Source organism: Mustela putorius, unplaced genomic scaffold, assembly GCF_011764305.1.
Source record: "Mustela putorius furo isolate JIRA1106 unplaced genomic scaffold, ASM1176430v1.1 tig00000450_pilon_pilon_pilon, whole genome shotgun sequence".
Classification (NCBI taxonomy): domain Eukaryota; kingdom Metazoa; phylum Chordata; class Mammalia; order Carnivora; family Mustelidae; genus Mustela; species Mustela putorius.
Genome location: NW_025421385.1, coordinates 655,902 through 668,625, shown reverse-complemented (window position 1 = coordinate 668,625; position 12,724 = coordinate 655,902). Strand labels below are relative to the sequence as shown.

Sequence of the window (12,724 nt, the reverse complement as noted above, 5' to 3'; positions counted from 1 at the left end):
TGCTCTCGGGACTCCGTAGTGAAAGCTGTGACAGTACATTCTGAATTGTCTGCGGCAGGGCAGATGGGGGGGTTCAGAATGACTTACGACTACGCCCCCTTTACCTTGTTATGATCACGATCTGCCTAGACTTTGCTGAGCGAAATTAACAATTCCATTTATTAAACAAACTTAAAAACAACTGCTCAGTTTACCAGCTTTAAGACTTAGAATATGCAATCCTAAAAATACTTAATATTATTACTTCAAAAGACAAAAATACTTTGGCTATATTTTAATCATTCCTAAAAAGTGAACCTCACACTTCCGAGGCTTTCCTCGGGGCACGAGGGCAGCTCAGCACACTCACCCCGCACACTCGGCAGGGAGGATGACGGACAGAGCGCACGACGCCAGACCCAGGACCGGGAGGCTTGCTTCGGCCTCCTCTCTCTCCTTCCAGCCGTCTGTGCTGGGATGCGGACTGTCTTCTAGGAACAGAACTGATCTCCTGAGTTACGGCACTAAAGGGTCCACCGAGTCGCAGGCAGACAGCCGGCAGCACGGGACGCTGGAGGAAGTGCGTGTGGGTCAGAGCCACTCAGATCTGTTCTCGATCAAGGAAAACAGCCACACTTGCACATGACTCAGACTGAGATGATCAACGCCAAGCACACCCCGTATGAGGCCTGTCAGGCAGAAAGGGAGGCTCCAGGCACACCAGAGGTTAACTCTGTTCCGAAAGCAGGATCACGTTCACCTAAAATAAACGGCACTTACACAAGAAACAATGAAAGCCAAGACTGAAAGCAGTAGGAAGAAAACAGACATGGTGGATAAAGGTGATCTCTGACCTTCTTCCAAAAGAAACTGCCTAAAGCCACACACACACGAAATGAGAACTAAACCGAAGGAAGAGCGGTGATGAGAAGCTTGAGGGCAGCAGGGAAAAGACGCCTTTGCCGGAAGGTGAAGATGACAGCGCGGCCGCAGGAAGGAACACCCCCAGCGCCTCCCCAATCCTCCTGTGCCGGTGGCGCTGCGCAGGCACCGGACAAATGGCGAGGAAGGCCTGGCCACGTGGAAACCACGTGGGCAGAGGGAGGGGCTCCTGCAGAGATGGGGCTGGCCCAGGACAACCCCCAGAAGGTGAGAAGAGGGTGCCTGGGTCGGGGGTAGGGGACGGGGGGGGGGGGCGCTCTCCTCATCAGCGGACCTCACCCCTGCGCACAGGATGAGCTGCGCTGCCCCTGGTGCTGGGGCCTGTCTGAGGTCAGACGCTAGACTTCGCCCACGAAGAGCTGTCCCTGCACGGTGCTCCCTTCGAACCGCCCACCTGGCAGGCTGCACAGCCTGGACTCAGTCCTCCGGGAGAAACTCTCTCTCTTCTTCTTCAGGTCAACTCGTGTCACACAACGGTAATGATGTCCTTCAACCAAACTGAAGATCCAAAGCTGGAAAAGCCAACAAGGCACAGACCGCAGGTCTGCCATCCCAGGGCACGGTGGACACGCGGACCAGCCCCCAGAGAAGGGTGTGTGTGGAGCCCGAGACAGGCGCCGCGCAGCCGGAGAGCCTGCCAGACCCTCCTCTGCCAGTCTGACCCCTCCCCGCCCCTTCCAAGCCCCGCACACCCGTTCCGCAGACGTCGAGTTTATAAACCACAGCCCAAGAGGGCGTGCACTCTGATCCCCACCAGGGAAACCCAACACCAGGGACACAGCCACAAGTCCGGTGGGCACGTCACTGGCAAAAACGCATAGTAAGAGCAGTGACCTTTGTCAAAAGGAAAAGTATAACTTCTTAGTTTCCAAAACTACATCTGTGATATTGTGATTCAGAACAAGAAATACACGCTTCTGGACTTCCTATTTCCAGCACAGACCTCTTAAAACCCTAAGAACCTCCCAAGCATTGAGTGACAAAGGTGTTTTTTGGTGAGAAGACCCTACGGGTGGGCCGCGTTGCCAGAAGGATGAATCCCGAGATCAGAGGCCCACCCTGGGGAGGGGTGGGGGCTGGAGGGTGGGTTCCGTCACCAGTGGCCACCGGTGTCATCGGTCAGGCCTGCGTACTGAGGCCTCCAGGGAGTCCCAGCTTCCAGGTCGTTGAGCACGTCCGTGCACAGTCCGCGCCGGAGGGGGACCCTCCCCAACCTCCCCCTGTGCGGCTCCGTCTGGGGCTCGTCTCCGTCCTCTGCTGCCTCCTTGACCAGACCGGTCGGCAGCAGGAGGCCGGGTGAGGCGTGAGCTCCGTGGGTGAGGCGTTCCTCTTGGTTTCGGCGCAGGTTGGGGTCTCAGGGTCCCGGGACCGAACCCTGGTCGCGCTCCCGGCTCTGCTGGGTGGGGAGTGGCCGAGGTTCTCTCTCCCGCGGCCTCTACCCTCCCGCCGTGTGCTCTCCAACCCACACCGAGTCTTCGTGCACTGGGCTGCTGTGCCGGCAAGAGGCGTCCCCTGAGGTCCGCAGGTCGCTCCGGCAGGTCCGTGGAACCGAGCGGGGCTGCAGGCCCGTCCCGAAGCGGCCAGGTCACGCGGAGCCCGAGGCCACACCTCCGTGGGCGGCGTGTGAAAGGGCCCATCTCCCGGGGCTCCAGGCAGACGGCGTCACAACTGGCTGACATTGCGGGACACCCGGCCGGCATGTGGGGTGCGGCCCGTGCACAGGGACAAACCGCGCGCGTGCGGTGACCCGCACTGCCGGAGGCCAGGTGCTCCGCCCATGGGAGGAGCGAGAGCTGCCTTATTTGCCAACAGGGCATCTTGCCCAAATTACTCAGCAGCAACTTTTTAAGAAGAGAACAGGACCCACGCTTTGTGAATACACCTGAATTTCTCCCCTAAAAAAAGTAAGTTCTGAAAAAATCAAGTGTCTTTTTCAAACTCTACAGTACAGCTGGCTCCTGTGCCGGCCGTGTGTGGGCACATGTAAGTGTGAGCCCCACCGCGACCCTGGGCCCACGGTCCCTCCCAGCAGGAGCAGCACAGGGGAGCGAGCACAGACCTCTCGGCGGCACTCACATACGTGGTCACCACGGCATCTGGCCGCGGCGCTGGAGGTCCTGCTTCCCTCACCTGGCCATGCGCGCATCCTGTCACCAGCTGCCGGCTCCCCGCGTGGATGAGGAGACTCAGGAGAGGGGAGGCTGTGGACGGAGCACGCGACATGTATCTGTCAAAACTCTCGCTGAAGGTATCTGAGTTTAACTTCTACTGTTTGTCGTCAGTCTGAACGCTCCAGAAATAATTCCCGCAGCAGGAAGCAGAAACCCTAAGTGTATACACATTTCGAGAAAGTGCGTGCGTGGGGAGGGAGCGAAGCCGCCCCCCCCACAGCCCACAGCAGCTCCCCGCGGATGCCCGGCCCTACTGGCACAGGCCATTCCCACTGCTCGGTGCCCCCAGGCCCGGCAGCACCATCACCCATGCTGCACCCAATAGCCATGAAACTTGCAACAGAAGTAACACATTTATGGCATCAGTCAGGAAAACAGCAATTAAGTGATGCTTACTGTTTGAAATGTTGCCTCGCATGTCATTTAAAAGTTATTCCGAATCTACACTGTCAAGAATTCAGGAGGAAAACTGGGGCAGCTGGGTGGCTCAGTGGGTTAAAGCCTCTGCCTTCAGCTCAGATCATGGTCTCAGGGTCCTGGGATCGAGTCCTACGTCAGGCTCTCTGCTCAGCGCGGAGCCTGCTTCCCCCTCTCTCTCCACCTGCCTCCCTGACTACTTGTGATCTCCGTCTCTCAAATAAATAAATAAAATCATTTTAAAAAGAAAAAGAAAATTCAGGAGGAAAATTAAGACAAATAGACATTTAAAAACATGTCCTAAATAAACTAAATGACATCAAAATCGAGTTAGTAACTATTTTTTTGACAGTCCAATAATAATTCCACAAGTTAATTTCAGGAAAATAATGTCAACAGAATTCCAAGAAATGGGTTTTGTCCCTGAGACTGACAATGCATCCCAGCTGATAAAGCTTCCTCCTCCACGCACGGCTGTGGCACCAGGAAGCACACGGAGTCTCTGGGACGGCGCTGGGTAACGAGGCATGATCCGTGTGCTAAGCTGCATTTTTGTGCGACTCATCCCAAGAAAGGGGCTCCTTGGGCAGCAGGACAAGCTCCGGGAGCACGGGACACCAGCCAGGACGTGTGTGAAGACCTAGTGGCCTATACAGGGGACTCACCGCCAGACAGACTGAGAGCTCGGGGCTGGACAGAACCTCCCGCCAGAGCACAGCCTCCGATCCGCGAGGCAGACGCAGCCTGTGCTGGCCTGGCCGCCCCTCTTCCCGGGGACAGCAGAGGCAGGCTACACGCTTCTCCCCCCCCACCAGTATGCCTCTCAGTCTGCAAGCATAAGCTTACTTTTAAGTTAAAAACTTCAAGAAATACACCTGTTCAGTGAATCCTTACAAGGTGTAGATGAGAGGGAAACTCGACCCCCTTGAGTGGGACACCTCCAGCTTATAAACACACGCGGAAATAACGACTCCAAGAAGCCCACCGGCAAATCCGACACACGAGTTTTAAGGCACCTGTTAGCACTGAGGAGCTGTAGATCAGTGATTCCACATGATGATCCCAAACCTTCGGAAAGACACACATTTCTTCAGAAGATACACATAAATTTTGCTTTGATGTAGCTTGAACTGATATGTCTACTCGGCTACAGATTAATTTGTGTGAGCGGTTACCTGAAGGAGAAGATAATAAAATATATAATAATACATAATAAAACTGTAGAAACACCATAAAAGATTTCAGAATCATATGGGAAAAAGCGAACACTTCCAGAAGGAAGCACCTGCGGGTCTGGAAGACCCAAGACAGGCTGCAGACATCTCCGGCACCCAGAGAGAGGGGCCGGCCAGAGTCTCCGCCATCTGTCAGGTGCCTGCCCGGGAGAGGGGGCCAGCCATGCTCCCTGCCGTCTGTAAGGTGCCAGGGCATGTTTTTGGACCCACTCTAGTGATTTCCGAACTCAGCTCCCGTTCTCAAAAACCTCATGAAACGATGGGCACCCTCGCACGCATCTAGGCACGGCCTGTGTGTTTGTGGCAGCTGGCGGGGCTGGGGCGGGCCCAACAGGGAAACGGCCAGATGACCGAGAAGGAGTTGCGGTCTCTCTCCTCCCCGCCCCTGCCGGTGTAAACCACCCACACCTCTTCTTCCAGTTCCGCTGTACAAGTCCTCACGGGGCCAACAGCATAGCAACGCTAACACCGGCTGGCTGGGAGCTGGGGGAGAACAGAGCTGGCGTCTTAAATTATTTTCTTCTTCAGCTCGATTGAGTTCTAATCGAAGCCTCTGATTTTGGAAAATGGCTTTTTTGCTCTGGGCCCCCAGGGAAATACTGTGGAGTCCATTAATGTTCTAGCTCCCCTGGGCCCTGGATTTGAGGGGGAAGGTCCCAGAGCTGACCCAAGCCCCCCGGGAATGCTGGGACATGCCAGCTGGCATCTCGGGCCAACTTCAGGACAGAGCGTGGCAGAAATAAAATCACAGGTGTGCGGTGGCAGTGGACACAGCACTCCGGTATCCACGGCTGACCTTAAAGCTCCTGTCTTCAGACACCGAGACGATGATGCGTGTTTGCCACGGACAGAACTCGGCTGCGGTCACGGCGCCCCGGTGACCCTCCAGCTCGGCTAGTGTAGACCGGCTCTGGGAGGATTTGTGAAGAAAGATCAGTAACTGAATGTTCCGGCGATTGTGGTTATTAAGAAGTTATGCACATCTCACAGAAAACGGTTTCCGTTAAGCTCTACTTTGCATAACTCCCCTTTCCAAATGTGAGGCTACCTGTACGTAAACCGAGAAGTGAAAATTCAGACGGCTGAGCTGAGGGGGCACAGGCTGCCCCTTATGCCTCTTATCGACAGACAACTAAAAATAAAACGGGGGGCCATAATGTGCATCAGAACACGGATACTCCCCAGGTTGAATGTCAGGAAATGCACATTACTGCTACCTCCAACGTCTACAGTACGGAATGGACCTTGTCTGTGATGACATCGTATCCCGGAACATACCGGTTTCCCTCCACTATTTATGGTCATGTGTGACATTAGCGTACATGCTCTGTGATCAGCTGACGTCTCTCAAAGCGAAGTTCTTAAGCTGGTCACTAAGGGCCGCACAGTCTGGAACAGGCACCTGCCCCCTCGCCCTCCGTCCGCGCGGTCGAGGCCGGACTCGGGCTCCTCGCCTTCTCTTTCCGGGACAGCTCAGCTTCCTTCCCAGCCGACATGCCTGCTGTACCCCCAGCTCTCTGTGTTCCTTCTCCCAACACGAAGCTGGTGAGCTTTGCTACGTGTGCCTTAATGGAATCACTGAACCCTACGACGCGTCCCATCGGCTGGGACTTCACTTACAACGTGAGCATTCAGTTAAATTGTGTCACGCTGAGCCTCAGTTGCACGATTTAGCCGAGAATCACATGAACACAGAAAGGCACACTCTGTGCCCCAAACTGCCTAGCACACATTGGTTAATCCCCAATTAAGATTTTATGCCTGGGACGCCTGGGTGGCTCAGTTGGTTAAGCAGCTGCCTTCGGCTCAGGTCTTGATCCCAGGGTCATGGGATCGAGTCCCGCATTGGGCTCCTTGCTTGGCAGGGAGCCTGCTTCTCCCTCTGCCTCTGCCTGCCTCTCTGTCTGCCTGTGCTTGCTCACTCTCTCTCCCTCTGTCTCTGACAAATAAATAAATAAAATCTTTAAAAAAAAAAAAAAAAAGATTTTATGCCTGACATCTTCCCTAACCGAGATTTTTTTAAGTAGATAGGGCAGAAAATTCCCTGCGGGCCAACAGCTTGGTCAACTGCATTCACTTGGCAAACCGAAGCCAAGGCCAGGCCCTGGGTATCCGTCTCCGGAGCAGGTCTCAAGCGCAGGGTGCACTCTGAGCACACAGGAGGTCGCCCTCACAGCCCACCCCTGCTCTCTCACGCCCACCCAGCAGAGCCCAGCGGGCCCCCGTTTCCTAGTCAGATGCGAGATGTAGAAGTCGTGGAGCCTAGAAGAGGAGACACATTTCCTTAAACCAACCCAGGTAAGAGAAGGTGAGGAAGTCCAGCTCTGGGCAGGAAGCGGGCTTTGAGAAAAGCGATGAACAAAGCACGGAGCTGGGAAGGCTTGGACAATCACCAAAGGAGGAGAAATCAGAGCAGCGAACATCTGCCCGAACACGCCTGCTAAGCGTGCCGATGGCCTGATCTCAAGGACCAGCGTCACGACGGACACAACAGCCGTATGGGATCCGGGCAACTCTCTGAGGACAGGGTCCGGACACCTTCCCCCACCACCAGGAAGCAGTACCGCTCCTGAGAGGGGGCGGCCGTGCTCACCCACACGCGGCAGGTGCCAAGCCTTACCGCAGTATCCAGCACAAATATCTTCTTTCCAGCACACACGGCAGCCGCGCGGTCGTCCGGGCTCAACCTCAAACACAGCACCTTTCCCAGCAGGGTGCCCACGACCAGCCCCCGAGGAGTCAGCCCTAGATGGAGGTTCGGCGTTAGTGGTAGGTTACTGGGAGGCCACAGGAAAGCGCTGACAATGTGGCTCTCTCCCGTAACATTGCACGCAGAGTGACCACGAGCTTAGGTGTGACTTCAGCTCCCTGACATAAAAACATTAAGTGTAGGGACGCCTGGGTGGCTCAGTTGGTTGGACAACTGCCTTCAGCTCAGGTCATGATCCCGGAGTCCCGGGATCGAGTCCCGCATCGGTCTCCCAGCTCCACGGGGAGTCTGCTTCGCTCTCTGACCTTCTCCTCACTCATGTTCTCTCTCACTGTCTCTCTCTCAAATAAATAAATAAAATCTTTAAAAAAAAATAAAAAAAATAAAAAAATAAAAAAACATTAAGTGTAAACAGTTCTGGTCCCCTGGAATGCAGGGACCGACCATCAGAAAATGACTCCACATCATCACAGATAACGGGTCTCTAGGAAGGCTGCGTGTGCACAGACGCGGGGGTCCTGCAGAATCACGCATAGTCCCAACCCTCCCTCCTCCGTGACCACACCAGCTCCCATCTCGGTCGTGTGAGCTGCTCAGGTCCGTGTCAGACAGGCGGAAGGCACCGGGTGCCCACCTGAGCCTCCGGGGCCTCTCTACCCCCAGGAGGATGTCTCCAGGCACGCCTGCAGGCCTGAGGTGACAACATGTGCAGACCCGCAGCCTCACACAGCGTCCCTCAACCAACGTGCCACCATGCAGCGGGACTCAGCACCACTGTGGAGGGGCCCTGTCCAGCACGGTCATGTCACAGTGAGCCCGCGGACTACAGAGGGGAGATGTGCACACATCACTGGAGTTCTCTCTTGGCTAAAACCCCATGGTCTCGTTCCCTGAGTGTCCAACAGGCACCTGTGCTACCCCAGGCATCTCCCTCAGCACCTGGGACAGATCGGTGAACAAGGAGACAAAGTCCTCTCTTTGTGGAAAGCTTCCCCGGGGTAGGGCCGGGACAGTCAGACACCAATAAACAAAGTTAGCAAACAAGCAACGTACAATGACAGAAGGAAGTGAATACCGGCGGAAAAAGCAAAGTGCACAAAGGGACTGAGGCCCAGGGCGGTGGCCAGAAGGGCCCACGGCAATGGAGACACTTGAGTAGACCCTAAAGGATGTGGCAGAACCCACCATGATCCTGAGACGGAGCAGCAGGTGCAAAGGCCCAGGAGCAGGACTAAGTGCAGCTGCTCCTTGAGACGGGGGCTTCGGCTGGGGGTCCCAGAGCTCTGTCAGTCCCTAGTCTGCCTGAGGTGGGAAGGCACTGGGGGGCTTGGGCAGAAGTGTAGTGTGCTCAAGACTCCAGTCTTCCAGGGACCCCTGGCTGCTGAGTAGAGAGCAGAAGCCTGGGCAAGGGGAGCAGGAGGACCGAACATGGTACCCCGCTGAGTGACCGCTGTGGCCGGACTGCGGGGGAGCAGTGGACGGGGTGAGGAGTGTGCAGGTTTGGTTACAGTCTGAACGTACAGCAGACAGAACTTGGGGTCGGTTGGGTGTGGAGGTGTGCAGGGAAGAAGCACGGTGCCACGGTTTGTGACCTGAGCTGCTGCGGGGAAGGCGGTCGGGACAGGCAAGCGGCAGTGCTGTCAGACGTCCGCGTGCAGGGGTCCGGCGCAGTTCACATGGGAGACCCCAGGCAGGAGGGAGGCCTCGGCGAGAGCAGAGGGGGCAGCTGTCAGAGCCTGCTGGCATCACTAAAGCAGTAATTTTTGATGGGAAAGAGGAAAAGCCCCCATTCCAATGAGAAGAGATGAGAGAATGACACGGAGCCAGCGTTGGACACTCAGGAGACTGGGGACAAGTGACCAAGGACAGCCCCAGGTCACAACGTCTTTTCTAGTCCAAGTGCAAACACAATCATGTTGGACATGCTATGATCCGACACACCTGCCCACACCCACCACAGGATGGAAACCAAGCCTGGTGGGGCTGCAGCCGGCCCAGGCCCCTGCAGCCTCCCTGGAGGAGGAATGGGCAGCTTACCCAGCCCCACTGCTGGAGCTCCGGGACGCAGGAGCAGCTGCCTCCCACTGCACCGATGGGAGCGCCAGGCTATGGCTCAGGCACGGCTTGCACCCCTGTCCACGGACCAGACCACTTGCATCCACGGGCACGTTGAGTTCCAAAGAGCGCAGCCCATTCCCACAGGGAAGGGTACTTGTGTACAAAGACCTCCGTGGGAGCAGATAACAAACACGTGCTTCGCTGTCCATACAGACACGTGTACCGACGTTCATGGGTGTGCCTGCGCTGTACGCACATGAACATGCTTCCGAATCGTGCGTACTTGTGTGCGTGTGTGCACTGACTGTATGCGCATGTGTAGCGTACATGTGCATGTGTGTATGTACACAGGGGATTGCGTTACTACATGTATACACCGCTAGATGCATTTACATGTGTGCTGTATATTTACTACACTCGTGTGAGCTGTGCACATGTGTATGTACGTGTGCGGTGCATGTGTACTCTGCACTGTGTACATGTGCATGTGTGTGCTGTGCATGTGTGCATGGGCTGTGCATTTGTGCTGTGTGTGCATGTGTGTGGCTGTGCGGTGTGCTTGTGTGTGGTTTGCACATGCGTGCATGTGTGGCTGTGCTTCTGTGTGGTTTGCACGTGTGTGTGCAGCTATGCATGTGTATGCGGCTGTGCACATGTACCTGTGCTAACACACTCAACTGCCAAGTACACGAGATGAGGCATAAACTACTCCGTATGCTGCTGCCTCAGACCCCCCATGCTCGCCTTCTAGAGCGATCCTGGGAGTTCTCCGTGGGCTCCGTGACCTAAAGCTCAAACTCTGCCACACGGTCCTTGCCTCGCTTCTCACCTCACCTGACAACGCTCTCTGACACCCCCCGTGCTGCTACCATGGGGCCCCTCCTCGGTGTGCCCTGCAGGTAGAGCTCTCGGGACAGAGGGCCTGAGCACACGCCCAGCACAGTGCCCCTGCCCGGCGCCAGCCCTGCCATCCGGCTCCCCCTCCCTCCTCTGGCACAAAGGCCGCCTCCCCAGAGACAGCAGCACGTGAGGGCGTCTGCCCACGTCCTCTGCCCCCTCACCTGCCCTCTCTGCTGTGCTCCCCACAAGTCATAACCAGTCGCCTGCGCGTCTGATACACGTCTGCCGCTCCTCACTGCCTGAAGGAAAGAATATTTCCCCTTGCCTGCGTACAAAGACCACAGGGTTCAAAATAACAACACACGGCAGCCTAAACCAATGAGCCTATCCTGTCAGCTTCACACACGGCCGGGGTCCGAGATCTGAGCGTCTGATGCGCTTCCGTGCAGAACACCCACCTCGGACACCCGGCTGGTCTCCGGGTCGGAGGAGTAAAAGTTCTCCCAGCCCCGTTAGAAAACCAAGTGTGTTGAAGGATGAGCTAGCTGTTCCCTTTGTACATGTTTAAAATCTATTTTCAATGTTCATGTACCTTGAAGAGCTTTTTGTCTGCACTCGTGTAGTCTCCACGTTATAACATGATCTCGTGAGGCAGAACAGAGGAGGTGCGGGCTCGCTGCGTTTCCGAACGCCACGGCAGTAACCGGCTCGTGGTGGCCTCCGAGGGTCAGAGGCTGCAAGAGGGAACAGACACGAAACTCTCAGAAACTACACACGACACTTAAAAGCATGAAAACATACATAACAGCATGATCTCAAACCTAATAAATCAAACGGATTGAGTTTTCAAATACATTTAGTTCACATATCCATTTTTTTAAGATATAATTTATTTGACAGAGATCACAAGTAGGCAGAGAGAGGGGGGAAGCAGGCTCCCCGCTGAGCAGAGAGCCCGATGTGGGACTCGATCCCAGGACCCTGAGATCATGACCTGAGCCGAAGGCAGAGGCTTTAACCCACTGAGCCACTCAGGCGCCCCCACATATCCATTTATTAAAATTCCTGTTAATATTCTACTCGGTCACTCCCTCGAGTGAGCCCTCTCCTTGCGACGCGACTCCGAGAGCCGCACACATGAAGCCGCACAGGTCACCTCGCTCTTCCACCTCCTCGACAGTCACTAACTAGGCGAGTGCTGACCCCATCCGTGCCAGATGCCCGAGAAGAAAGGCTGCGCCGGACATGAAAGACATGGCAATGAAGACAAACCCCCAAGAGGAGGGCAGGGCTCGGGCTGCTGGCCGACAGGGCGCATGTCAGAGGGTCCTGGGACAAGCGCGGGACACCGCGGTGCCCCAGAAAGGCCGGGCGCTGTGTGCGGGCTGCTGCCAGCACGGTGGGCAGCGGGAAGCCGGCAGCGACGGTACAAGCAGAAGCAGGAGACAAGCAAACTCGTCTTCAGACGAGCAAACTTTCAACACTGCTGTAAGTATGGAAGAAGGACCGCAGTGGGGACAGTGGGACCAAACGTGCCAAAGCAAGCACAGTAAAGGCCTGAACTGGGGTGGCAGAGACGGAGACTCAGACCCGTGGGCACGGAGGGTTGGGGGAGGGGCAGAAGCATCGATAATCAGCGCCCCAGGCGGAAACCCTGGGTGACTACGGCATAAGCAGGGGGACCAGAACCAGGAGGGAACACAGGTCACCGGGCAGTGTTAAGTAGGGACTTAGAAGCTGAAGGTCAGCAGACAGTAGGCACTTGGATGCGAAGCCATCGCTCAAACACGAGAACGAGGAGAGCTCTGCTCACAGCGGCCCGTTCACCGGCACCACGCTCCTGATGAGAACTTCTTGTTCTCGGGGGAAATTGCCAAGAACATTCCGATACACTTTAAGACATGAGAGAGCAATGAACGCAACAAAGACTTAAGACCAGAGAAGGAGACAGAGGAGGGCCTACACGCGAGGCCGTCCACCCGGGAAGACCTCTGTCCAACGGCAGGCTTCGCAATCCCAGGAAAGGCAGTTGAAACCTGAGACACTTATTCCAGTAGGAGCCCCAAAATGGTGTGATTAAATGCATCCTTTTCAGGCACAAACAGAACTATCTTACTGGGAAAAGGGCAAAGAATCCCACAGCTGGACAAAGACTTCAGAGAACAGGGCTGGCGACCTTCAGGCTGAGGCCGCCGCGCGTTGCTTTTCCTTTAAAACACTACAAATGGATTTTAATAAATTTCCCCTTAAAAAAAGCATACCCACCTACTAAGGTAGGAGAGAAGGGCATGTTTTCAAATGCCCAGGCCTAGAGCAGTGACCCGAAGGGCCAGGCCCCAGGAAGGACAGTGAACGGGCAAGAGAACGTGTTC

The 12,724-nt window shown here is 55.6% G+C and overlaps 1 protein-coding gene across 20 annotated transcripts in view; it reads right to left on the bottom strand.

Moving 5' to 3' along the window:
* The window catches only part of WDR27 (WD repeat domain 27), a 151,746-nt gene that overhangs the window by 120,510 nt on the left and 18,512 nt on the right, over positions 1 to 12,724 (bottom strand). For 18 of the 20 annotated variants that reach the window (XR_006606763.1, XR_006606764.1, XR_006606765.1 and 15 more), the window contains 7 exons: positions 10,945 to 11,086; positions 7,365 to 7,489; positions 5,541 to 5,654; positions 4,526 to 4,577; positions 3,052 to 3,122; positions 1,316 to 1,433; positions 350 to 470 (listed from right to left, as the gene is read on the bottom strand). Coding sequence is in view for 17 of the 20 variants with exons in the window: in XM_045079990.1 (XP_044935925.1) it covers positions 350 to 470; positions 1,316 to 1,433; positions 3,052 to 3,122; positions 4,526 to 4,577; positions 5,541 to 5,654; positions 7,365 to 7,489; positions 10,945 to 11,086 (743 nt within the window). In the remaining 3 variants the exon portion in view is untranslated. Of the gene's footprint in view, positions 1 to 349; positions 471 to 1,315; positions 1,434 to 3,051; positions 3,123 to 4,525; positions 4,685 to 5,540; positions 5,655 to 7,364; positions 7,490 to 10,944; positions 11,087 to 12,724 lie in introns of those variants that run through there. The other 2 variants (XM_045079989.1, XM_045080001.1) reach the window with 2 other exon arrangements.